The sequence below is a fragment of the Micromys minutus genome (assembly GCF_963924665.1).
Source record: "Micromys minutus genome assembly, chromosome: 20".
NCBI lineage: Eukaryota > Metazoa > Chordata > Mammalia > Rodentia > Muridae > Micromys > Micromys minutus.
Genome location: NC_137955.1, coordinates 26,976,716 through 27,001,120, shown reverse-complemented (window position 1 = coordinate 27,001,120; position 24,405 = coordinate 26,976,716). Strand labels below are relative to the sequence as shown.

The 24,405-nt window shown below is 42.2% G+C and overlaps 1 protein-coding gene across 1 annotated transcript in view; it reads left to right on the top strand.

The window, feature by feature from the left end:
- Positions 1–24,405, top strand: part of TTC23L (tetratricopeptide repeat domain 23 like) — a gene marked incomplete at both ends in the record, with an annotated part of 42,870 nt that overhangs the window by 9,732 nt on the left and 8,733 nt on the right. Inside the window, 6 exons of the mRNA XM_080933748.1 lie at positions 707–830; positions 8,436–8,610; positions 10,442–10,549; positions 13,367–13,544; positions 15,814–15,922; positions 22,743–22,867. Coding sequence (XP_080789874.1) covers positions 707–830; positions 8,436–8,610; positions 10,442–10,549; positions 13,367–13,544; positions 15,814–15,922; positions 22,743–22,867 — 819 coding nt within the window. The remainder of the gene's footprint in view (positions 1–706; positions 831–8,435; positions 8,611–10,441; positions 10,550–13,366; positions 13,545–15,813; positions 15,923–22,742; positions 22,868–24,405) is intronic.

The window sequence follows — 24,405 nt, the reverse complement described above, 5'->3', positions numbered from 1 at the left end:
TACCTTCTCATAGACTGCCATGCCATACTTCCAAAGGTTTTTAAGATAAGGGCAGGGTAGCACTCTCCACTCAGGAAGCAGAAGCAGGAGAACCATAACTTTAAGGCCAGCCTGAGCTACATAGCAAAACTGTCCGAAATGCCAAATGACAATCAAAATCCTCAAACTCTTCAGACTGTTAGGTTTCTGATACTATATGCTATTACGAACTCATTGCTAGCACCTGGTGAAATGATTTGTGGCTCTTTTCAATTCCCCATCTTTTAGACATATTAACAGATGAGATCATGTAGTCTTTCTTCGGTGCAAGAGAAGGTGAGGGTGTGGAGGGGGAGTCTAGGCTGGCGCAGGACCGACAGCACAATACCCGGGAAACTGACGAGGCCCCGTGCCTCACTCTCTAGGGGGAATGAACGTCTTCCAGGTCAAGGTGCAAAAGGGAGCTCTGTGGCTATTGGAAGCGCATGGAGGACCAGGGTAGCAGCAGTTAGGACAGTGACTGTCAAGTGACATAAAAGATGGCGGTGGCTGAGAGACAGGGATCCAAAGTGGAAATGAGAACTTGGTTTCAGGATGTACATAGAAGGTGGCGACCAGCAGATGCAGCGTGATGAGAGAGGACAAGAGTGACACACCAATGCCACCCTATCCTCTAGTGGGCCCCAATCTGCCTTCTGTCCCTAAAACGCCTTTCCCTTCTTTGCAGAGCACCAAAGCAAACAAGGAGCTGGTCCGGAGCTTCACCCTCTCTCAGATTGTGTTTGGGAGAGACCACTGGAAATGCGCACAGGCTTCAGCCAACCTGGCTTACGGTTACCTGACACTAAGAGGTACTTGGTTTCCCCAGCCAGATTTTGATGTGCCAGCCTGTGAGGCCAAACTAAGCCTTTTTCTGGGGGGCTAGGATGACTGGGAGGACCCCCACATAACTCCACACCACACCTCTTAAAGAGAAGTGCAGAGTCTGGGCAAAGGAGACAGTGTACCTTAGTAATAAAGATGATGATGACCATAGTTACTGAATATTCACTTTGTGCCAAGGTAGTCGTTTTTTTTAGTCTTCATAAATCCTTTGAAGACCACCAGGTGGTGATGGTGTACACCTTTAATCCCAACACTTAATGAGGCTGAGGCTGACAGATCTCTGAGGCCACCTGGTCTACTCCATGTAGTCCACAGAGTGAGTTCCAGGACAGCCAGGACTGCACAGAGAAAGCCGGTACAGATAACATGTTCTGGTACAGATTGCCAATTGGAATCCCTTTGCTGAAACTGGAACCTTAAGTAAAACTCTGAGTTCAGGACTTTTCAGTAAGAGCTCAATAAATATCTTCAACACACTGAGGCACTTCTGCAACAAGGGTGAGTGGGAACTGGGAAGTAGACATTCTACACAAAACTCCTTTTTTTCAGAATGGTGTACTCTTTAGACCCGAAGGGTGAGAGCCTTTACCAAAAGCCAAATAAAAGTTTCCTCCCCATGGTGCTTCTGGTCATGATGATTAGCCAACAGTGGAAAACAAACTAGGCTCGTTGGCCACTGAAAAGAAGATGTGCAGCTGGGAGAGCATGAACCAGGGGTGATCCGTCCAGAGTAGCAGTGGAAGCTGTCGGATTGGACAAGCTTCAGGAAAAGCTTGATGCAAGAGGGCAGAAAGCAAGAGTTTTAGGAACGAGCAGCAGGAGAGGAGGCAGAGAAGAAAATGGACGGGCTGTGTCCTGGAAGTTCAGGGAGGACACAGGGTTTGCACAGGAAGTGTAGTCTGTCTCGGCAGCAGCACTTGGTAGTCAGCAGTCAAACAAGGTCATGTCTGGGGACCCGATGGAGTCGGAAGTTGGTCACTGTTATGGATGAAAGCTCTGTCTGGGCCATGGGAAAGCCCGGATTCACAGTCACTACCCAAGAGGCTATCTGACTAGAGTTCACACTTGAGGAGTGTGAACCTGAAAGGGAGAGTTGTCTGATCTTAGAATAATGCCAGAGGCTGTTTCTTATGGAGCAGGTAGAAGACAGCCATGGTCAGGCTATGCAAGAAGAGTGTCCCCTATCCCTTTGCACTGTCAACCACAAACTGACTTTGAGTTTTACCTTTCCAATTCAATTCAGAGCTGAGTCTTAAGTAAGGGGTGATCTCACAAAACATGGTGTCAACAGCCTTTTTTGGAAATTTGAAGTTCTTCCTGCTGTGTGAGTGGAAAACTACATATGGGATAAAAAGTGAGAAGAAAAAAAATCTGTGAAGGGGAGTGTTTTATTTTGTTTGTGTCTCTCTAGATGGGAGAATTTTCTACTTACAAAGAAGTACCTAGACTTGAAACCCGAGTCCCTGGCACCCAACAAGAGTTTTTGTAGACTACACTGATTGTGACCTTTCTTTGGGAGTAGGCCCATGTCTCAGATTTCAGCTCTAGTCTTTAGTCTCTCCTTCAAGCTTTTCCTAGTGTTTGCCCATGGACTAAACAATGAGATTTTGAGAGGGACAAGGGACCTTCTGTTGCTACTAATCCCATAACTCCTTTTAAAATGGACAGACGGACAGACTATATGAATCACCCTGCTGTGGGGACTAAGGGAACATCCATTAGTGTGTTCAGACCTGGCTGCACAAGTGCAAGTTTTATAGAGATCAGACCCATTTTCTTCATTTTTCCCCCGTATATGTTCCTGCATTGAAATATGGGTGTCAAGCCCAAAAGCTGCTCTCTCAATAAACAGCCCATTATTAAATATTCTGTGAGAAATGTATACATACAAAAGAAATACCAGGAAGAGCAGGCTGAGAATATAGTGTGTATGTACCCTTAAGTGAAGTAAACTACCCAGAGACCTATGATTGCAGGCATTTAAGGTCAGTGTAATCTAATAAAAGCCCTTGGAAGGTTGAGTAAAGTCATTCCTGACTGAGGCAGCAAGTAGTAAGTACATGGTGTGTGTGTGTGTGTGTGTGTGTGTGTGTGTGTGTGTGCCTTCTTGTGTTTGTGTGCCTATGAGTGTGTGCGCATGTGTGCATGTATGTGTGCCTGCGTCTGTATGCCTGTGTGTTTTCAAGAAAGCATGTGGGAAATGAATAGGGTATGTTTGGTAAAGGAAAGCATGTTGTGAGAGGGACCAGGCTAGAGGTGACAACTTAGTGTAACAATATGCAGCACCTGTTTAGATAACAGGGAAATAACCTATCTACGAATGATTTGGAGCAGGAAAATGAACTTGGGAAGGAGAATGTGCTGGGTAGATAAAAGCATGGCATTTAAACATGGGCCGAGAACTTTGTCCTGATCCAGTAGGCAGGGATGGTTGCTAGAGATTTTTCGGCAAGCTGATGAAAATATCAAAGCATCCCTCTAACAAAACTAACCCCACAAGTGATAGTTGAATGGAAACCATCTAAGTTATCTGGATCTAATACTAAGGCTAAACCTAGAATGAATGAGTAAAAAAGTAAGGATTCAGGAATCTATGAGAAAAAAGGCAATTTTAAAATCAAGTCTCACTCCAGGAATCTTCCTTATATACCCACTTAGAACATATAGATAAGCAATATTTCTTCTGAATATTGCTATGGCACAGAAATATGATAAACAGCAAAGAATCTGTCAACGGAGAACAAGAATTGCAAACACAAAGGGAGTATGATTTACTAAAGAACATAAGGGAATCTCTATATACAATCAGGGAAATATCTAAACACGTCTTTAGGGAAAAAGGAATCACAGTGAAGTATACAATTAGTATTCAGTTATTTCTTCATAATTAAGAGGGGATAAAAACATACAATACCGAGGGTTTGTGATGACAGTAAATCAGACTGGAAATGAGTCCTCAATGTTTGCCACTTCATACACCTTTAACTTTTAACAAAACTGTTGTATGATGTGGCCCAGGCTGGCCTCCAGTTACTATGCAGCTGAGGATGATGTTGAGCTCCAGATCCTTCTGCCTCCATCTTCCAACTCTAGCTTGGTTTTAGCTTTTCCACTATAGAAGTAAATAATCTATCCTAAAATTATTATTGCACATGAGGGCAGAGCAGCATGTGCTTGTAACCCACAGCAGCCAGGAAGCTGGAGCAGCAGGAGGATCACAAGCTAGAAGCCAAACCACAGACCAAGCTTCAAGGCCAGCTCTGGGTTACACAGTACCCACCACAAAAGAAAGGGAGAATTCCCAAAGGTGACCTTGATCCCAAAGATGCAATTTTCAAAGATGAATAGGTCATGAAAGAAGAACTGGGATTATCATATAGAAGGGTTTTTGTTGTTATTGTTATCATTTGTTTTTGAGATAGGGTCTCACTATATAGCCCTGACTGGCCACAGACTCACAGAGATCTGTCTGCCTCTCACTGCTGGGGTTGAAGTCCTGGCTGGATCCAGGCTTTGCTGTGTTGACTCTGAATTGCAATAGGGAAACCTACCACTTTCTTACTTGGTGTTAGAAATTGGGGATCAAGAAGGAAAATCATAAACATCAGGACAATTTGAGGCTAAGGCTAACCTAGAGATATGGATGCATTGAAGGGTTGTAATTACAGGAATTCATAAACTGGCTGAGATGCAAAGAGAAGAGAACTATATGGAGACTTGAATATGAACGTGTTAATGAACATAGGAACAAAGAGCATTGGGATAGACTTAGGAAGAATTGGTTAGAATGGATCAAGTAAATAAGGGTACCCAACGCTGCAGCAAGGTGGGAACTGAGAAACTGATTTGATGCATTCTTTTAGGACTTCAGAATCCTGTGAACAGTTGCTCCACAGTAGTTGCAGCAAAAGACAGATTCCAGAGATAAGTTTAAGGTTACACTGTATGTTCTTTGGTGTTAGTTTAGTTTGATTGGTTTTGAGACAGTGCTTCATTTTTTTAGACCAGGCTAACCTCAAACCTATAATCCTGATGTCTAACCCTTCTGGGTGTTGAAATGACAGGCATGTACCACCATGCCTACCTGAACTACATGCTATATATACTATATAATGAAAGAGATAAAGGGAGATGGAAAGAATAGCTAAAAATGTGCGGAGGAGGAGAAGGTAGAGGAGGGGAGGTAAAAGAAGACATCTTGTTTTCTAAAAGAAAGAGAAACTAATATTTAAGGCAGGGGGAGGGCGCAAGTTGGGAAAGTATTGGAAGTGTCTTACTCAGTGATCTGTGAAGAGATACCTGGCCCTGGCAACTCTTATTTAAACAAACAAACCAACAGACAAACAAAAAATTAGTATTGGATTAGGACTTTGTGATGGTTTGCATATGCTTAGCCCAGGGAGTGGCACTATTAGAAGGTGGGGCCTTGTTGGAGGAAGTGTGTCACTCTGGGTGTGTCTTGGAGACACTCCTAGCTGCCTGAGGTTGCTCAGTCTGTTCCTGGTTTCTGTTGGTTGAAGATGTAGAACTCTCAGCTTTTCCTGCACCATGTCTGCCTGGATGCTGCCATGTTCTCACCTTGACGATACTGGACTGAACCTCTGAGCCTGCAAGCCAGCCCCAATGAAATGTTGTCCTTATAAGACTTGCCTTGGTCATGGTGTCTGTTCACAGCAATAAAACCCTAACTAAGACAGGCTTGCTTACAGTTTCAGAGGTTTGGTCCTTGGTCATCTTGGAGGAGAGCATGGTGATGTGTAGGATGGCATATTGCTGGAGATGTAGCTGAGAGACTACATCTGGATCCACAGGCTGTAAGAAGAAACACTGGGACTGGCTTGCACATTTGAAAACCCAAAGCCCAACCCCAGTGACAATTTCCTCCATCATGGCCATCACTACACCCACAAGGCCATACCTCTTAATTCCTCTCAGTACTGCCACACTCCCTGATGGCCAAGTATTCAAATATATGGGCCTGTATGGGCCCATTCACATTTAAACCACCACAGGAAGGAGTTTTCAAGATGGTGACACATAATGATAGTCTCAACTTGGGAGACTGAGGCGAGGGCTATCAGACCAGAGCCATTCTAGGCTACATAGTGAAACCCTATTCAGTCAATGAACTAGTGGGTTGGATGGGGTGCATAAGGGAGCCTGAAACCTGCTTAGAGTAGAATGCGTAGGTGGCTATTGCTTGATGAGTCAAAGTTGAGGATGCCAGAAGTGTAACTGTTTCCAAATGCCTTGTGGAGAAATTCCAAAGAGCTTGAAGACGCTGCAGCTGAGAAGAGCAGGCAGGGAACACCAGGGTAGCTTGGCACCTGATGATGCGCTGTTTCCAAGCACACAGAAAGGAGCATATGGTATGTGGACAAGCAATTTCCTGCTATTTTGCTTATTATTAAATGAATAAGTTTGTTGTAATTGGGAACTGTCCAGGTATTCATAGCTCTGTTTTAAGTGGTACAGAACCAGAAAGAGTAACAGTTATGAGCCCTGTTTTCTCTAATTAGTGAAAAACCTGGTACAGACACAAGTGAGGATTTAAAACAAAGTCAAATAAACAACCAACAAACAAGCAGATCCAGACCTGCAGGAAGCATGACCTCGGCTTAAAGCGAATTTGCAGTCGAGAGAATCTATAGGCTCAGCCATGAAAAATGACCAAACTTTAGACAAATGTAAGAAATTACTCACTAGGAGCCTCTGGGAATAAAAGTGGTTAATTTGTATCCAGACTCAATTCCAATACCACTGAATCCTTTCTCATGGGTTAAATTTATCCTGGAGGTCAAAATAAAATAGAAAATGTTTTCCTTAGCATCTTTTAGAAAGATAAACCTTGAGGCACAAGTAAACTAAATAATTTGTTCAAGACCACATGTATGTGGCTGGCAGGACTTATTTCAGAAATCTGACCCTTGACACTGCTCACTGGTTCTAAAATAGCCTCTTAAACATAAAAGATGACCAAAGGTAACTGCTTTCAGGTAACAATAGTGACCTCCAAAGACTGGATCACTCTGAGCAGATTCCCTCTGGCCTGCATCGAGTTAAGAGGCCGGACATTGTGGTGCACACACCTTTAATTCCAGCATGAGGAGGCAGAGGCAGGCAGATTCCTGAATTCAAAACTTGGCCTGCAGAGCAAGGCAGGGCACTAGGGCTGCATGGAGAGACTCTGTCTCAAAACAGACAGAGAGACATGGAGGAAGGAGAGAGATCAGAAAGTGCCTGCCCACAGTGAAACTAAACAATAAGATGTTCAGTGGACGAGTTTGAATCCACTTTGCCATTCAGCACTTCCCTGTAATCCGTGACTCAGGCTTTTGCAGACACTCCGACTTTTACCTCTTTTATGCACCGTTAGTTCGGGGGAGTACAGATGGTGCTGTTCCTGACCTGGAAAGGCAGATAAAGGAAAAACCGAAGTTGGAAGTTAGAGTTGTAGAGCTAGTCCAGGGATGACTTTGCTCCTTTCCTTGTAGCTCACTAAGGAGGTCTTGCACATTTAGAACATGAGGGTCGTGGGCACTGAAGGCCAGTCCTTTCCGAATACCCTTGTTGAAAACCAAGTTGAACCCATGCTGTGACACTGTTTATGCTCCAAGGCCAAAGCAAGTTAGACATGAGCCATTGGTGTGAAGTGAGGCCTGAGAGGCCTACTTGGTAGGCATTAGGATGTTTACCAGCCCTAGATGCCTGCAGAGAGGGGGAAAGTGAGCACTAGCTCCTTGTTTCCAATAGAATGGCCTTTTTCTTTTCCCATTAGGAAACAGGAAAGATGGGAGTTAGGGTTGATGATGACACAATAGTCTAATAACCTGTGTTCTCTAGTCTACCGTCTACCTCCGTTCACTGCACTCATAGTTGGAAAACTTCTCAGGAAGACGATTTTCCTTAGAGAACAACAGAATCCCCACACCAGCTCTGTCTAGCTGGGGTTTGGCATTCCCTGTGTCTCCCTAGTGAGGGGCCCCATTGCACTGAGAAACTGGATTCTTGTGTGTGTTTGTGACCAATTAGTATGGCCAGCTTCATCTTGGATTGGATTGGACAACAAGAAATGTCAGATGGAAGTAATTACATTCCTGAACCCTTGTATTTATAGAATGTGTTTTCCAGAAAGCTTGAAAACTAGCCTGTATGTCTCCATGTGCTTGGTAAGGGGCAGCTTTCAAAATGAGTGTCATTTGCCATTTGGAGGATGGAGATGCTTTGCAAGTTGAAAAGGTCACATGGCATTTTCAGCAGAACTATGAAGGGTTTACTCAGCTCCTTTCCCTGGAAGTTGGCGATTTTCAAAGTGAGATCTGCAGATCGATCCGGGGAAAACTGCATAAAGATCATTTATGGAGTTCAAAATAGAATTTTCTGGACCTAGTCTAGAAAATTCAGCTTACTAGGTCCAGGTTGGATCCAGGGAACTGTTCTGTATAAAGACTCCAAATACTGTGGTTCACAATAGGAACAATACCTGACAACCATGCTGTCCCCCTCCCTTTGACAGGGGACATGCCTTGTGTAATGTCTTTTTGTCTTGATACCTCCTCTAACTTCCTCAGGCCTCCCAGCTCAGGCCAAGAAACATGCGGAGTCGGCCAGGAACACACTGCTGACCTGGAAGCGAAACACCACCTCAGACAAGGACAAAAAGGAAATCCTGGAAACTTTGGTCATACTCTACTATACTCTGGGGACAGCCTGGCTCCTAGAAAACCAATATCCTTCCTTTCTCAAGTGTATCTGATGATCAAGGTTACAGACCACATGGCAGATGGGAGGGTAGGAAATGGAACTGTTTCCTGTTAGCTGTGTTTCAATATCTAGGCCCTCTATAAGGTGCTTGTCCATCTAAAGGGGTACACATTTTATTTTATTTTATTTTATTTTATTTTATTTTATTTTATTTTATTTTATTTTATTTTATAGGAATTCTCTAAGCCCAGAGTTGAGGCATGGAAGTCATCTCACTAGTGACACCATAGCCAGTTGGAATGTTGCGAGGCTGATGGGCTTTTCATGGACCACTAGAAGTCAGCACTCACAGTGCATGTGAAAGGTAGTGGTGGTCACAGTATAGGACTGGAAAGAATGAGTGGTGATTTGGGGTCCACTTTAGCAACATAGCTCCCCATCTATTGTAATTTCCTGGGCAACTTTATGAACACATGCTAAATGGCTTCCTTCCTGGAGATTTTGGTTTACTAGTGCTGCTTGAAAGCTACAGGCAACTATGATATATAGAAGAACCCAATGGTTTAATGGGTTCTTGATCATCTAATCATGTTTAAAATTACTGCTGAGACTATTACCTGTGAAACTGGAAGCCAAGAAAATGGACCACTGAAGTTCTCTCCAAAGCTCCAGAAAGGGGTCCTCATATATACCTGTATCACCTGAGACTACACAGTTTATTTCAGCTGATAGCTGTAGAAGTTCTAGTTGGAAATCTGATAGGTCCTTTACTTTTGGGTCTGTAGCAGAGAGCATCATGGCAGGAGCAACTACTGAAGCAGAACCACTTACCTCAGAGCCAGGGAAGAGGTGAGAAACACAGAGGAGGCTGGAGAGATGGCTCAGTGATTAGGAACACCGGCTACTCTTCCAGAGGTCCTGAGTTCAATTCCCAGCAGCCACATGGTGGCTCATGACCTTCCATAATGGGATCCTATACCCTCTTCAGGCACGCAGGTATACATGCAGACAGAACACTCAAATTAAAAAAAAGAAGTGGAAGGTTCTGGGACCCCACTGCAGTCATCAAGGCCTTCTGCCCATGACCAGATCCCACCTCATACAGGCCCATCACCTCCACTGCTGTCACACTCGTGTACAAACCCGTGCCGTGTAGACCTTTCAGGACACCAGACAGACATGATATCAATGTCTGTCCTCAAGAGATCGTTGTGTATAATCTCCCCCACTCGGAAGCCGTCAAGAGACCTATAGTTCCTGAAAAATCTTAAACATTCTGGGATCAGCAGCCTCTGTCTCTCCCCCTCTACATCCCCACCTCTCTATCAGTTCTGTGGTCAGCTTGCTGGGTGTGGTCTTCCGCTGTTACACCCTTAGCGAGGATGAAATTCGGGAAATGGAAGGATGTTTAGGAATTAAGGGGATTTTCTTTTCTGCTATTTGCCTCTGGCCCCAAACCTGCTTTTCCTGGATTTTGTAAATGACCCGAAAAGTCCCTTTTATCCTAATTAGTTCCTCCCTTTTCCCACCACTATGAAACAATTTGGTTAAAATGAGTAACTGTCGTCCGGTAGTTGATGTTGTTAAAGGAAATCTAGTATAATTTACAGTTCAGTCCTGCAGACACTCACCACTCCAGACCTGGATTCAGGCAGCCACCACAGGAAACCCAAGATCTTGTTCTTGTTCAGAGAATTCTCCCTTCTTGTTGACACATGGAGACTAGAGAACACAGTGAAAATGCCCATTTTCAAGCACTGCATTGGTTTCCCATTGGCCCCTCTCGTTAGCTTATAGGCTACTATCTCTGTATAGTAGAAGTTAGTGTGCCTGGCATGACCCTTGACTGTGTCACTGGGAAACAGGCCTACAGCCACCTGCAGAAAGCAGAGAGGAATATGAAGGAACTGGAGGAGTTAAACAATGGCAGCATTTGTGAAATTCAAGTCTCAGAGAAAGATCTAACCATTGCATTGGGCAGGTAAGATCAGCCAAAAAGAAGCAGAAACTTTCATGTTGTCTGGGGTACTTTCTGTTCTGTGGCCTAATAAAAGGGGTGTTCAGACCCAAAAGCCCACAGATCAACTAATAATAAAAGAGGTCACACTTATCAAATGTGGATACTTTGAGCTTACTGTATACTGCCACGGTTAATCCTCACAGCCACTTTGGAGGTGGTCAGTATAATTATTGTTTCCTCAGAGGAACAGCAAGAGACTGGACTGACTAAGCAAGTGGTATAAGGTTTTCAGCCAACATGTCGGATATATACATTACAGTCCATAAGAGTAGCAAATTTAGTAGCAATGAAGTAATTTTATGGTTAGGGTTCACCACAACAAGAGGAACTATATTAAAGTTGCAGCATTGGGAAGGTGGAGAACCAGTGGTTTAAGGTAACTTAACTTGTACATATTGAATCTGTGATCTGAACACACACGGACACACACACACACACACACACACACACACACACACACACAACATTACATTACTTTGGGATTGGTTATTTTTCTCAGTGGCCTCTAACTTTTATCATCAGATGTGGCATCTTAACAGATAAGAAGTGAACACTTGAGACATTTAATTGGAGACTATCAGAGCAATGTATAGGCATACATATTCTTAAGGAAAACTGTGTTCTGTATAGAAACAAAGTCCATGGGATTTGTTAAAGCCAGAAAAAGACTTAAAACTGTTTTGAGTTAAGGATCCTCTGAGAGTTGAGTATTTAGAAAGGAGAGTGGGCCCATCAGATTATCAGGAAAAAGAAATAAGGAGAGTTTACTGTTTCCCAGATTTTTCAAATATCTTCACATCCTTGAAAGAAATCTCTTTCCAAAAACTATAAGTACTTGGCATGGTAGGGCAGATGACCGAATGGTAAGTAAATGAAACCCAGGTGTCACATCTGCCTCCTCTAAACACATGAATCTAGAAGTCAAGTGGGACATGGTGGGGACACGGTGGAATAAAGTAAGACTGTTGACACAAGTCCATAGGGCCATAGTTAGAATCTGGTGAATGTCTGCTGCTGTCATGGAAGGCAGCACTCAAAACCAATAATCAATCCTGGTGTTTACTTTGTTTATTCATACCATAATCTTTGAGTATCTTTGTCTATACTTAAGTGTTAGAATCCTTTCTAGGTTCTGGGTGCTTTGAAATTGTATTCCATTCAGTTCTTGTTATAACCTATAGGAATAGGCATTCTTAACATTTTTATTTTACAGATGAGAAAATAAGGCACAGAAATATTAACTGAGGTGATAGAACAAGTCAAAAAGTTTGGATTATCATTGAAACATCTGAATTCATAGCTCATTTTCTGCACCTTGCTGTTACGTTTGATATGGGTCAAATATACAGTAAAGACAAATATGTAGGAATGCCTTTTCCCACTGAAAGGTAGAGACAATAAGGCAAGATCGTTCAAGCCAAACAGCTTCCTATCCCCTCTTTCAAAGCTCTTGGTGGGAGCCATTCTTAATGTTTGACGACCAAGAGAAATGCCTTTGGTCAAGAGAAATACCCGTCTGCTTGATAGAAGGGGTGGTTGTGACAAAGAATGGTCAGACAGCCTGCCATTGCTCCTTGTCACTCACTCTCATGTTCAGGAAAAGATAAGTCTTTCAGAAATGGCTGACTCATGGGTCTCTTGCTCTCTTCAGGTGCAAATCATAACTATCTAACCCTGAGTTGTTTTTTTTTTTTTACTGGGACATGATCTCAACTCTGTTGCCTAGGCTTCCCTCAAATTTAGAACAATCCTGCTTCTGCCTTATAAGTGTGGGCCATCATATTTAGCAGAGAGTTCTGGGGGTTTATAAACCCAAAAGCTATAAGATGTACCATCTAGTTCCATAGCTTTAGCAACCAGTAGTTGGTATCTCTAGATGCTCAAGCAAAGTCACATTGCTCTAGGTTTTGAGTTCCATCAACCTTCAGTAGATGGTAATTCATCTCCTGAGACTCAGGAGCCAAGAAACTGAGCTTTAAATATTGATGGCTCTCTAGCTCTGCTTTGTGGCCAGGCTTGAAGGTCTTACAGTACCAGCTTTCAGAGCCTCATGCCTTCCACAGTCTTAACTCTCCAGTTCCTAACCTAAGCTGCACTCTCTTGAACTCTTCAGACACCTTTTTTTTTGTTCTTTTGCTGATAGGTAATCTCAGGCTGATTATTACAGGGTCTTAGTGTCTTCTATTGTGATAAAGAGAACGGCTAAGTAATAAAAGACAATTCTGGAGAAGCCTCTACTGGGGCCTAATTTTGCAGCCCAAGATATGCCCTAGAGAGAAGCCTCCAGCACAGCCTTGCTTGCATGACTGCTAGTTATCCCAGTTATGAGTCTCTCCTGTAAGCCTCTCACGTGTTAAGTATGTACGGATTGTCAGACTCACATAGATGCAGCCTGTCAGGCATGCTCTGCTAGGTCATTGGGGCTGGTGCTTCACCCTACCGTCACTGAAGACGGTTACTGACATTACAAGACCCAAATTATCCCATCTTAGGAATTTCTGAGTGACATTTTTCCATTTGAGTTTTTATAAGGAATTATACAAGAATCAAACATACCCGTGGGTTAAGCAAGTGGTGGTAGTCTGTGGGATCTTGTGGGCAAAATTCAGGATAATGGGAGTTTATTTATAGTAAAGGCTGGATTTTGAGCCAATTGTCCAGTTGATTGGCCTATGAAGACAAATTCTTTACTTCTTGTAATTAATTCCATATGTGTCTGCAAAGTGAGTGACCTCTGTGTGACTTCCCACCTTCAATTTTTTTTTTTTTTTCCTGTAGAGCCTCCTTGGCCATGCACAGGATGAACCTAGCTCTGGCATACTTTGAGAAGGCAATTTGTGGTGTTATCCTTGCCAAGGGTCAGGACACATCAGATCTGATTAGTTTGTATGAAGAAATTGCTCAGATTGAGCAGCTGAGGAAGAACCATGAACAGGCCATCCAGTATTTGCAGCAGGTTGGTTCTTTGGCAGGGTGGTCTTGTTTGGCTCTGGGCCCTGTTGCTCTCCATAACAAGGGATTAAGGTTGGTTCCTAATTTCAACCCTAACATTTTAAGGGGTAGAATTGGTTCCATGTTAGCCTCAACTCCTCTCCAGCCCCGTACAACAGCCTCAAACCTAAAAACCTGAGCAGAGGCCCCTGACTGTAGTAAACTGAGCAGGAAATGCCACAGCCCCTCCTAGGCCTTTCATCTTTGTTAGTGCAGGGAGGAAACCAAGAGGGGAAAACACAGCTGGCCTCGAAGAAGACACAAAGGGTAGACCGGTGATTCAGCTCAGAGGTGTTTGCCATGTAAGTCTGGTGACCGAAGTTTAATCCCTGGAACCCATCTGAAAACAGAATGGGACAATAGGTTCCACAGAATAGCCCTCTGGCCTCCACTTGTGTCTGTACATGTCGATTTGCACACACATACACACACACACAAATAATAATAGTAATAAGAATAATATATAAAAAATTTTAAACTACATAGGTCTTTTAATTGAAAATCCACATAGGTTTTTACAATGTGTCAGATGCCCTTTGAGTTCATTGCAGATGGTTTTATTTCCAAGTCTAACGTTAAGGTAACAACAGTGCATCTCACTTGGAGATAACTAACAAATACTCAAACCAAAACCTAGGCCTAAATGTTGGTCTTATGACATGAAAATCATTTAAGGCATTTCCATTTAAAATGCACTCTAAAATGTTAGTGAAATTCACCTTCCTCTGCTGGAGAAAAGGCTGCAGTGCCGCGGGAGCCTCGGATACCCTCACATGCTGCACTTGCTGCATGAGAAAAGCAGTAGCACCTTCCTGCAGTCCATGTGAACAGCCGGCTAGCAAAGAAGACATGTGGCAAACAATTTGGCAACCCAAGATTGTGAACACCAGGCAATGGAGAGAAACACTGATACAATGGCTCTCATCCTTCCTAATGCTGTGATCCTTTAATACAGTTCCTCATGTCGTGTGACCCCCCCAACCATATAATTATTTCATGACTACTTCATGACTGTAACTTTGCTACTGTTATGAATCACAATGTAAACATCTGACGTGCAGAATATCTGTACGCAACCCCTGTGGAAGGGTTGGAGAAGCGCTGCAGTAGAGGAGTCACTGCCTATGGAGAAAGGCGTGCTCTTTAAATTTGAGGATCTCTTAAAGGTGTGGTCAAATTAGAACGAAGAAAATAATCAGCCTCAATGTTCACAGTAGCACCAAAGAGTTAAAATGTATACAGTGTTAACCATACGCACCTGAGTATGGTGTTATTCTAACCCACAAGCAAAGACCTTTAAAATGGGGATCGTTGTATAATCTCACTTTTTTTAAAGGATCAGAGCGGAGCACAGAGTTAGAGCAAAGTGGAGAGGTGGACTCAGAAAACCTGACCCAGGAGCTTATTGTTAAAGGAGCAGTGTGCACACACTGCCCTGCTTCCTGGCTCTGTAGCGAGTTCGGGTGTTAACAGTCCCTCTGGCTCCTTGGAATAAGTATGGGTTTGGCCAGTGAGTTGCTGCTAGCTGTGGGTCATCTGTTGTCATTCTTCTCTCCCTCTAAGTGACAGTACTTGCCATTCAGCCACAAAGAATATGAACAATGCTAGTAATTATTATTTTACATTAATGGCTACTGAATGCCAGGTGGCATTATAAGCACTTTACATATATTAATAAATTTAACATTTATAGCAACGGTGACACATACTGTTTCCATCATATTTTCTCCTATATTTGACAGAGTTAAGGGACCATCCTGTATCATGATAAGTGGTCAAGCAGGCCTGGAGCTCTTAGCCCCTCATTTTTTGACTGGCTTTGACACTGAACTCTTGTAATGCTGAACTAAGGTCACAGTGATCCTCTGCTGGGAAACCCAGTGGAAGTAATGTGGCTGAGATTTAGTTAGAACTAACCACATGATAGTGCTCAATCATTACATCGGTGCCTCCTTTAATGTTCCCTGAGCCCTCATCACTAAGAAGCATACATTTCATCTGCATAAGAAGGTGAAATTACTTTGTCAAGAACCACAGTAGGAAGTGGCTGAGCTGGAACGTACAGGCTGCTCTCATCCAAGTCCGAGTTTAGCTGAGTTGGCCCCCAGTCAGCTAGCAGGTCTGGTAGCTGCTGAAAAAGGCAATGAAAGACTGCCACTGGGCAATCACTGAGTTTGTTGTCATGGTTTCCAGACTGTCACTGGGTACTGACCTTGTCATGTTTTTCTCCCCAGGCCTATTCTATCTGCGTTTCTTCATTTTCTGAAGTCAGCCCCCAAACTGCTGAAGCAAGTGCTTTACTAGCAAAAGCTTATGCCATGTCCGGAGAATCCCAGCACAGAGGTAGGTAGAAGATAGCGTTGCATTTCTCATCTTTTCCCAGTGACGTATGAGAAGCAAACTGACAAATGATCTTCATATAAGTAAGAGCTTATAGGTAGCCACTCTTAGTGGAAAGATAAAGCTGGTTCTGATTCTGTACAAAATCAATTCCATAATTACACGTGATGATATACCTTATAATGTCTTCTGGAATTAATTGAGCACCAAAACCAACAATTTCCTGTATTCCCTTCCAATATCCACCACTTCCCCTCTCTGCACTGTCAGCATGGCTTGCTGTAAAGCTCAGTAGTGAGGTAGCATCGACTCCTCTCTCCCTGTGCTCAGCCTTAACTCCTTCCCTCTGGATTACAGAAGAGAAGGATGGAAGAGTTAGAATTTTCTTGTCTGTATTCAAAGACAATGTACCAGGATTTCAGAGGAAAGCTAAGGATTTAGTGGATCCTCCAGCCAGGCTCCTCTGCCCATCAAGGTTGGGGGAGGGATAGAGCTGGTGGGGGATGACAGTGTGGTCTGGGCAGCCTAAGGGGAGTTCATGGTTGGAGGACCTCTCCTCTATCTATGGTTGGAGGAAGGGGAGGAAGAGAGCCAGAACTGCAGAGGAATATGCATAGCATTGGTTTTCCTATGCTACTAAAAATCTTCTCTCAGTTTGAAGTTTGGTGTTTTGTTTTCTCAACACTGAGTGTTCACTGAAGACTTTCTGAGTCAGACTTTTCTAACTAATAATTTTCTACTTTGAAGATTTATGTATACTTGATAGTGGGCATATTGCGTGGATAAAAGATTTTCACAATTTTTAATTTTAACAAAGCTGATATATTTGTAGATTGTGAAATAATTAGCTTTTTATGTGAGAAAAACTTCAATTCCGAGACAACTTATATTTTCTCAATTTTTAAAAAAATGAATATTTATTTATTTACTCTGTGTGTGTGTGTGTGTGCATGCTCACACTAGTGCATAGACTTGCTTGCACACATGATTGCACATGCAAATGGATGGTACACATGTGAAAATGATCGGACAACTTGAAGGAGTCAGTCCTTTTCTTTTACTACTTGAGACCTGGGGTTTGAACTCAGTTCACTGGGCTTGGAAGCAAGCTCCTGTGCTACTGAGCCAACTTGCCAGCCTCCTGCATACTTATTTTTAACATTAAGTAAAAGGATGGAGAAATGTACATTGGAGAAAAAAAAATCAGTCTTTTCAAAATTAAGTGCTAGAAAAACTGGATTAGCACATGTGAAAGCTTGGGTCACAATCCTATCTCTTACCCTGTGAGACAACTAACTTCAAATTTGATCACCAAATGCCTTAGAATAAGATGAAACTTCCAAAGTGATGGAGGACTAAGTAGGGGAAACACTGAGGACACTGGCATAGTGCGCACTTTTGGAGTGGCTCCAGTCACTCGGGAAACAACAGACCAACAGATAGCAAGTGAGAGTTCGTCAGATTGAGCCGCTGCAGAGCAAAGGAAAAGACTGAGGAGTCAGCCTGTCTTTGCTAGCTCTACAGCGTATGGGATGAACATCTAGAATATAAAAGGAAATAAAAAAAAAAAAAAAAAAAAAAAAAAAAAAAAAAAAAAAAACAACTCAATCCTAGATGAGATGATAAACGAGAAGCAGGTCTTGAACCATGAATACAGATGATGTTACGTTGGCTGCGGGCAGTTAGCAGAGCTGCCTTCCACCTGGGCAATAAGTGAGAAATAAGGCTCAACATCAGCAGCAGTCAGAGACGTGCACACAGAGACTGAGTTGAGATTCTCTCATCTCCATCGGAAGTCACATGAAAGCAGGCTTTCTTTAAATCCCATTAAAACCAGAGAAGTTTTAAAATGTACATCATCAAGCCTTATAATTAAGTACATTAAACTCCAGCTAGATTACAAATAAAATTCCTGATGGCTAAAACTTTATAATAAATATCCGTTCTAGAATAGAAGGAATTAAAATTAAACTCTGAGAAAGGACTTTCTAAGCACACATGTACAGTGAAAGAAGTTGAAAACTTTAATTACAAAAAATGTCTCAAACTCTATCAGGCAAACAGACAAGAACAAATGCTGGCGAGGATGTGAACAGGAACAGGGCTGGGGGGATGTAAATGGAGACACTTGCTCATGAGTGTTTGTGATAGCACTATTCACAACAGCTAAGCTATGAAACAGCCAAGGTGTCCATTGACAGGAACACATAAAATACACATACAACAGAACGTTTTCAGCTATAAAGAAGAATGAAGTTATGCTCAGAATCGTAGATATAACCAGAGGTCATCATACTTTGTGAATTAAGTCAATATCAGAAAGACGAATTTTATGAGACTCATAAAATATGTACATAATAAATGGAAGTAAAAACGAATGTGTCTAAGAAAACAAAAGGCACAGCAGGGAGGGTGCTGGGCTCAATGGGGAGGGGAGAGAGCCGGACATATTAGCTACAGGTCTCATTGCTGTGATAAATCACCTGACAGAAGAGGCTGGACGAAGAGTTTGTTTGGGTGCACAGTTTCGGAGTGTGTTCCATCCTCGCAGAGGATGTGTGTTGTCGTGGTGACAAGAATAGGAGGCAACTGGTGTCTGCTGCATCTGTAGTCAGGAAGCAGGGAGCTGACGAATGCCTGTCCTCGGCATCCTTTATTTTAATTCACCCTGGACCTCAGCCCACAGAGTGATGCTGGCCTTATTTAGGGCAGGCCTTCTCATTACAGTTAGCCTGGTAACTCAGTTAGATGATTCTTCATAGATTTGTCCAGAGATTTGTTCCCATGGGGACTCTAAATCACATAAACTTAACAATCAAGGTGAACACCATATGAGGTCTTATGGGTGGGAAGGATATGCTCAAAGTATGATGTAGATATCTATGAAAGAAGTCTTATTTAACCCCGCACAATAAAATTTTTAAAAATATTTTAAAATTGTATAGTTATGTTATTACTAAATCAAACCAGATAGACCCAAATTTTATGCAGCAAAACTAAAACTAAAATTTGGCCCGAGAAACGACAGTTCTAGGATAGAAAGAACGAAAATCTAAGTTTGAGAAGGGTTTTCTAAGAAGTCATTAAAAATTTAATAGCAAAAAGATTGAAAACTATGTCACAAAGTACTGTACATAGAATATAAAACTCACCCAGGATGAATAAGTCACAGATGCATATGAATTAAAAATACATTCATAGTTAACCATCCCCCCCAAAAAAAAAAATCTCTAGGTATAGACACTGTCCCTTTGGAAGTCCACCAAACATTTGAAGAAAGAAAATACCAATTCTCCATCATCTCTGTGACACAGAAGAGGATGGTGAGGTGACGTCAGATAAAGGTGGTTGCCACCAAGCCTGATGCCTGAATTCAATCCCCAAACCCCACATGGCAGAAGGAGAGAGCTGACTCTGAAGGCTGGGCTCTGACCTCCATGGGCACACCATGGCACATGAATACCCATCCTTAGTACTTACATGTGTACTTACAAAAGTAAATTTAGGATATAGTAAATAAAAAATCATACAAGAGTCTTTTAGCTCCTTCCTGTTTCAGAGACTGCTGCATCTTCTCATGCAGTGCCATGAGACATGATGGTGAATGTAGGAGTGGGCAGACTTGGCCATATCAGTCACTTGGTCACTAAGTCTGCTTTCAACTCTGATGAAGTGGATATGGACACCAGTGATGCCTTAGTTGACCTTAGCTACATAGTCTTCCTTTCTGTTCCAGAATCACTCTACCCCACAGCAGGTCACATAGTCAAATCTGAGAAAAGGAACCTTGTCATCAAAGAGAGGGCATCTCTTATCTTCTAGGAGTGAGGTCCTGCCAACATCAAGTGGGGTGATGTTGGTGCAGGTATGTTGTAGACTCTACTGGTATCTTCATTATGATGGAAAGGGCTGGGTTCATTTGAAGGGTAGAGCCAAAGGGGCCATTACCTCTGGCCCTTCTGTGGATGCCCCCATGTCCGTGGTGGATTTGTACCATGAGACAACTCATATGACAATTCACTCACGGCTGTCAGCAGCAACTATTCTTCTAGCCCTGATCTGTCCAACATTATCCCATGACAACTTTGGTGTAATTGATGGACTCATAAGTGTGGTTCATGCCATCACTACCACCAAGAAAATGGTGGAATGCTCCTCTGGGAAACTGTGGTATGATAAGACATGGGGCTGACCGAAACATTGTCCTGTATCTGTCAAAGAACTGTGGGTAGTGTTATCCCAGAGCTAAGGGGAAAGTCATCGCATTCTTCTGCATTCCTACCCTCAATGTGTCTGCCATGGATCTGACATTCCAATTAAAGACACCAAATACTAGTGAGAACACACACACCATGGCAGGCACTATGCCCCAGAGTAGTTGACTAAATACAAAATATACTGCATGGTTTTTTTTGTCTGTGCTTTTGATTTTGTTTTGATATTTTTGTCTTAATGTTTTTCATTTTGTTTTAATGTTAAGTGTCTTTTGTTTTGAGAGAGAGAGCAAGAGACTGCACATGAATCTGGAAGTCATGTGGGTAGAGAGATGGGGAGGAGGGGAGGACCTGGGAGGAGTTGGGAGAGTAGAAAATATGACAAAATTAGTGCATGGAAAATAAATAAAGACCGTGCTGAAGCCACTAGTGGAGTGTGCCTGTATCAGTCAGTGCTCCTAGCTATTACAGTCCCCTAAAAGGCATCCTAAGCTATACTGAAAACCAGACTGTCTCCTGAAATTTTTAACAGTGACACCCACCTTTCAGCCTTTAACATGGGGTTGGCATTGACTTCAATAAGCTCTTTGTCCAACTCATTTTCTGACTTAACAATGAATGGTGAACCAACCTCACTGTCTACATGTTCACCAAGGAGTAAGAAGCCCTTGAACCATCCACCCGAGAAAGAACTTGAGAGGAAGAGAGAGGCCGATAGTTTCTGGAAAGACCTTGACCCAACTTGACCCCTAACACATTGAGTATCTTCCTCATAATCTCCACTTTAAAGTCTCAGGGGGAAAAAAAGAGTCTTACTCTTAATTACATCAATCAAATTCACTGCAACAAGCTTCCCTCCAACACACACATATGAAAGCAAACAAAAAAGCAAAAACCATAAGAGACATGAATAACTCCTAATTTTATGATGTCAGTATCATAAAGACATTGCAAGGGAAGCACCACAAATCAGCACTTTCAGCTCTGTAGATAAATGCATAGCAACTAAATACTATACAATAAACAACCCAAAGCTCGACCGGAAACGGTCAGAGGAAAGTTCTCAGGCTCATTCAATATTCAACTTCCAGCCAGTGCACCACACTAACAAAGATGTAAACATATCATTTGTATCAATTTCTTCAGAAAAAAATTATACAAAATTTAATAGCCACTCATAATAAAGGGGAAGAATTTCCTTAATCCACAAAAGGTGTGTATGAAGAACCCTACAGTAAAAATCTTGCTTGATGATAAAAGACTCTTTGTATCTTAAAATCAATCAGCAAGGCAAGGTTCTTTTTTTTTTTTCTATCCATAATTTTTTTATTCACTTTATATTCCAATCCCAGGCCTCCTCCCCTCCGCCTAGTCCCACCCTCACAAGACCCTCCCACCATTACTTCCTCCAATTCTCCTTGGACATCTCTCTGCTTCCACCTCTGCAGGGTAATGGATGGAATTAGAAAATATCCTGTGTGAGGTAACCTAGACCCAAAAGGGCAAGCTTGGTATGACTCCCTTATTATGAGTGGTTAGTAATCATAAAGTACAGGCTAACCATCTTATAATCAACACACCTAAAATAATAATGGGTTGGAGAGATGGCTCAGTGGTTAAGAGCACTGACTGCTCTTCTAGAGGTTCTGAGTTCAATTCCCAGCAACCACATGGTGGCTCACAACCATCTGTAATGGGATCTGATGCCCTCTTCTGGTGTGTCTGAAGACAGTTATAGTGTACTCACATACATAAAATAAATAAGTAAAACTTAAAAAACAAAAATACAAACAAATAACTGGGAGGGTCCAAAGGAGGATGGCTGAGTTTTTCTCAGAAGGGGAAACAAAATGGATATTGGAGGTAGATTTCCTTAATCTAAGGTTAGCTAGTTTAAAGAAAGGCAAGATGGCTGACTGACCCACAACTGTTGCATAAACATGTTCTGATCCAGACTTGAGTTTGTTGAGCCATTCCATGAGCAGGCATTCTTACTGGCAGGAGAAAAAAAAACACAAGACATTTATTTGAGACAGCGTCTCCATTTGGAACCCAATAGTATATGGCCTAGGATTCCTTATATAGTCCAGGCAATGTTTCATGCCTCAGCCCATTAAGTGCTAGAATTGTAGGAGTGAGCTGCCATATTCTGATTGTACAATACATTCAAAACAGTAAAACTTGCCAAATCATATCTCTGTATATACATATATAATATGCACATAGTAAATATATAAACATGCATATAATGTGTTAAATACACAAAATTTCTATCAGAGTTTTAGCTAACAGTATAGTCTTTCATAGCTAAAATTATAGTCTTTCAATGCCCCTGGAGGTCTAATACAGTAATTATTTTGGCCTTTAGGTTAACATGACTATTTGGACATTAGCCTTTCTCCCTTCATGTGTTCCATGCATGTGTTCCATCGTGAGAATACCATCTGATTCTATCCAGTCCTGTCTTGGACTTTTTGAGGATCTTTGTGAATCCTGGAACAGGAGCAGGCATAGACTACAACCATGAAAATGCCAATGGAACCCAAGCTGACAATAGACACTTCTGAAGGCTTTAAGTTTGCCTTAAATAATCCTTTCCATTTTTATAGATGCCGTTGAGATATATTTTATAAGAAGTATTAGTACATACCAAACCCTGGGCTCAGAAGACTATGAAACTCTTACCACCATTGAAGACTTTTGTACATGGCTCATCCAAAACGGCGAAAAAGAGGTAAATGTTACCTTATTCCTATTTTGTTTGTTAGCTGTAGATGGTTTTATTTCACAGTTCAGAAACAAGAGCTCACAAAAGTCTCTGATTAAACTGGGTAGAATACATAAGATTGCTGTTGCTTATGATATCAATAAAAAATAATTTGCTTTTGTCATTATACACGAAGTTCTTTAAACCCAGAACACGTCAAGCTCAGTGTTGAGGTTTGGTCTGTGGCTATGAACTGTAATGCTAAATTCTGTATCCTAAGGACTAGTTGCTTCAAGAAGATTAGATTCTCACATAGGTCAGCTTTTGTTGTGCAAACCTTGCTCCTGAATTTAAAACTATTGGTTTAACAAAGATGCCTACAGCCTGTAGCTGAGGAGGAAAGTAAGTGGGGCTTTGGAGGAGAGTAGATGAGGCTTCGGAGGACAGTAGGTAGGGCTTCGGTTTGCAGGGCTGGGGGTCTGAAGCAGAGCACTAGGAGAGGAGGAGGAAAGAAGAATGAGCCACGGGGTCGGTGGATCATGAGCGCATGGACATGAGAGTCAGCCCATTGGAGTAAGAATGGCCCGTGGCAAGTGATATCTTGGGATTATTGACAGGGAAATAGACAAAACAGCACAGAGGGTTGATATTTGTCTGTCTCTAATGCTTTAAGGTTTATTATAAATATAAAGGCTTTGTGTCTTTAATTTGGAAACTAAATGATCTCAGATGGGGTAGAAACCCGCAAATAATATTTATTGCAACAGCTCAGACCTTTATAAACTTATTAATTTCAGGTAGAACTAGCTACTACCTTTGGCTCTAAATGCTAGTTTCTTTTTTTAAGGTGGTGTTTCCCTTTCAATCTGACCTTCATCTCTTACTCACTAGGATTTTGTCTACACATTTAAAAAGTTATGTAAAAATGCTTCAGAAGCTATCTTATCTATGACTTTTATTGCTGTGATGAAACACAAAGACCATAAACAACTTTGGGAAGAAAGGGTTTATTTCAGCTTACATTTCCACAGCACAGTCCATTGCTGAGGGAGGTTAGTGCAGGAACCTAAGTGGAACAGGAACCTGGAAGCAGGAAGTGAAGCAGAGGTGGGAGGCGGGGCAGTGCAGCTCCTCATGGCTTACTCAGCGTACTTTCTTATAGCACCCCAGAACACCAGGCCAGGGGAGGCACCACCCACAACATTCTGGGTCCTCTCACAGTAACCACTATTAAAATGACCTACAGCTGATATATAGATGTATTTTCTCAATTGAACTTCCCTCCTCTCCAGCTTGTATCAAGTTGACTCAAAAACCAACCAGCGCATATACTCATATTTTTACTTAGTGATCTCAGTAGTCTAAGTCATTGCTTAAGTTATGACCTAATCTCTATGTATTTAAACACAGCGTTGACCTTTGTGTGTTATGAGAGTCTATATAGTGTTGAGCTGACCAAACCAACCTAGTACTTCCTCAGGCAAGTGAGAAACTTGGATGGATTTGACATAGTTTCACTGGCCATGTGTGACAACTAGTTTTATAGTGGATTTATAAGCATAGAG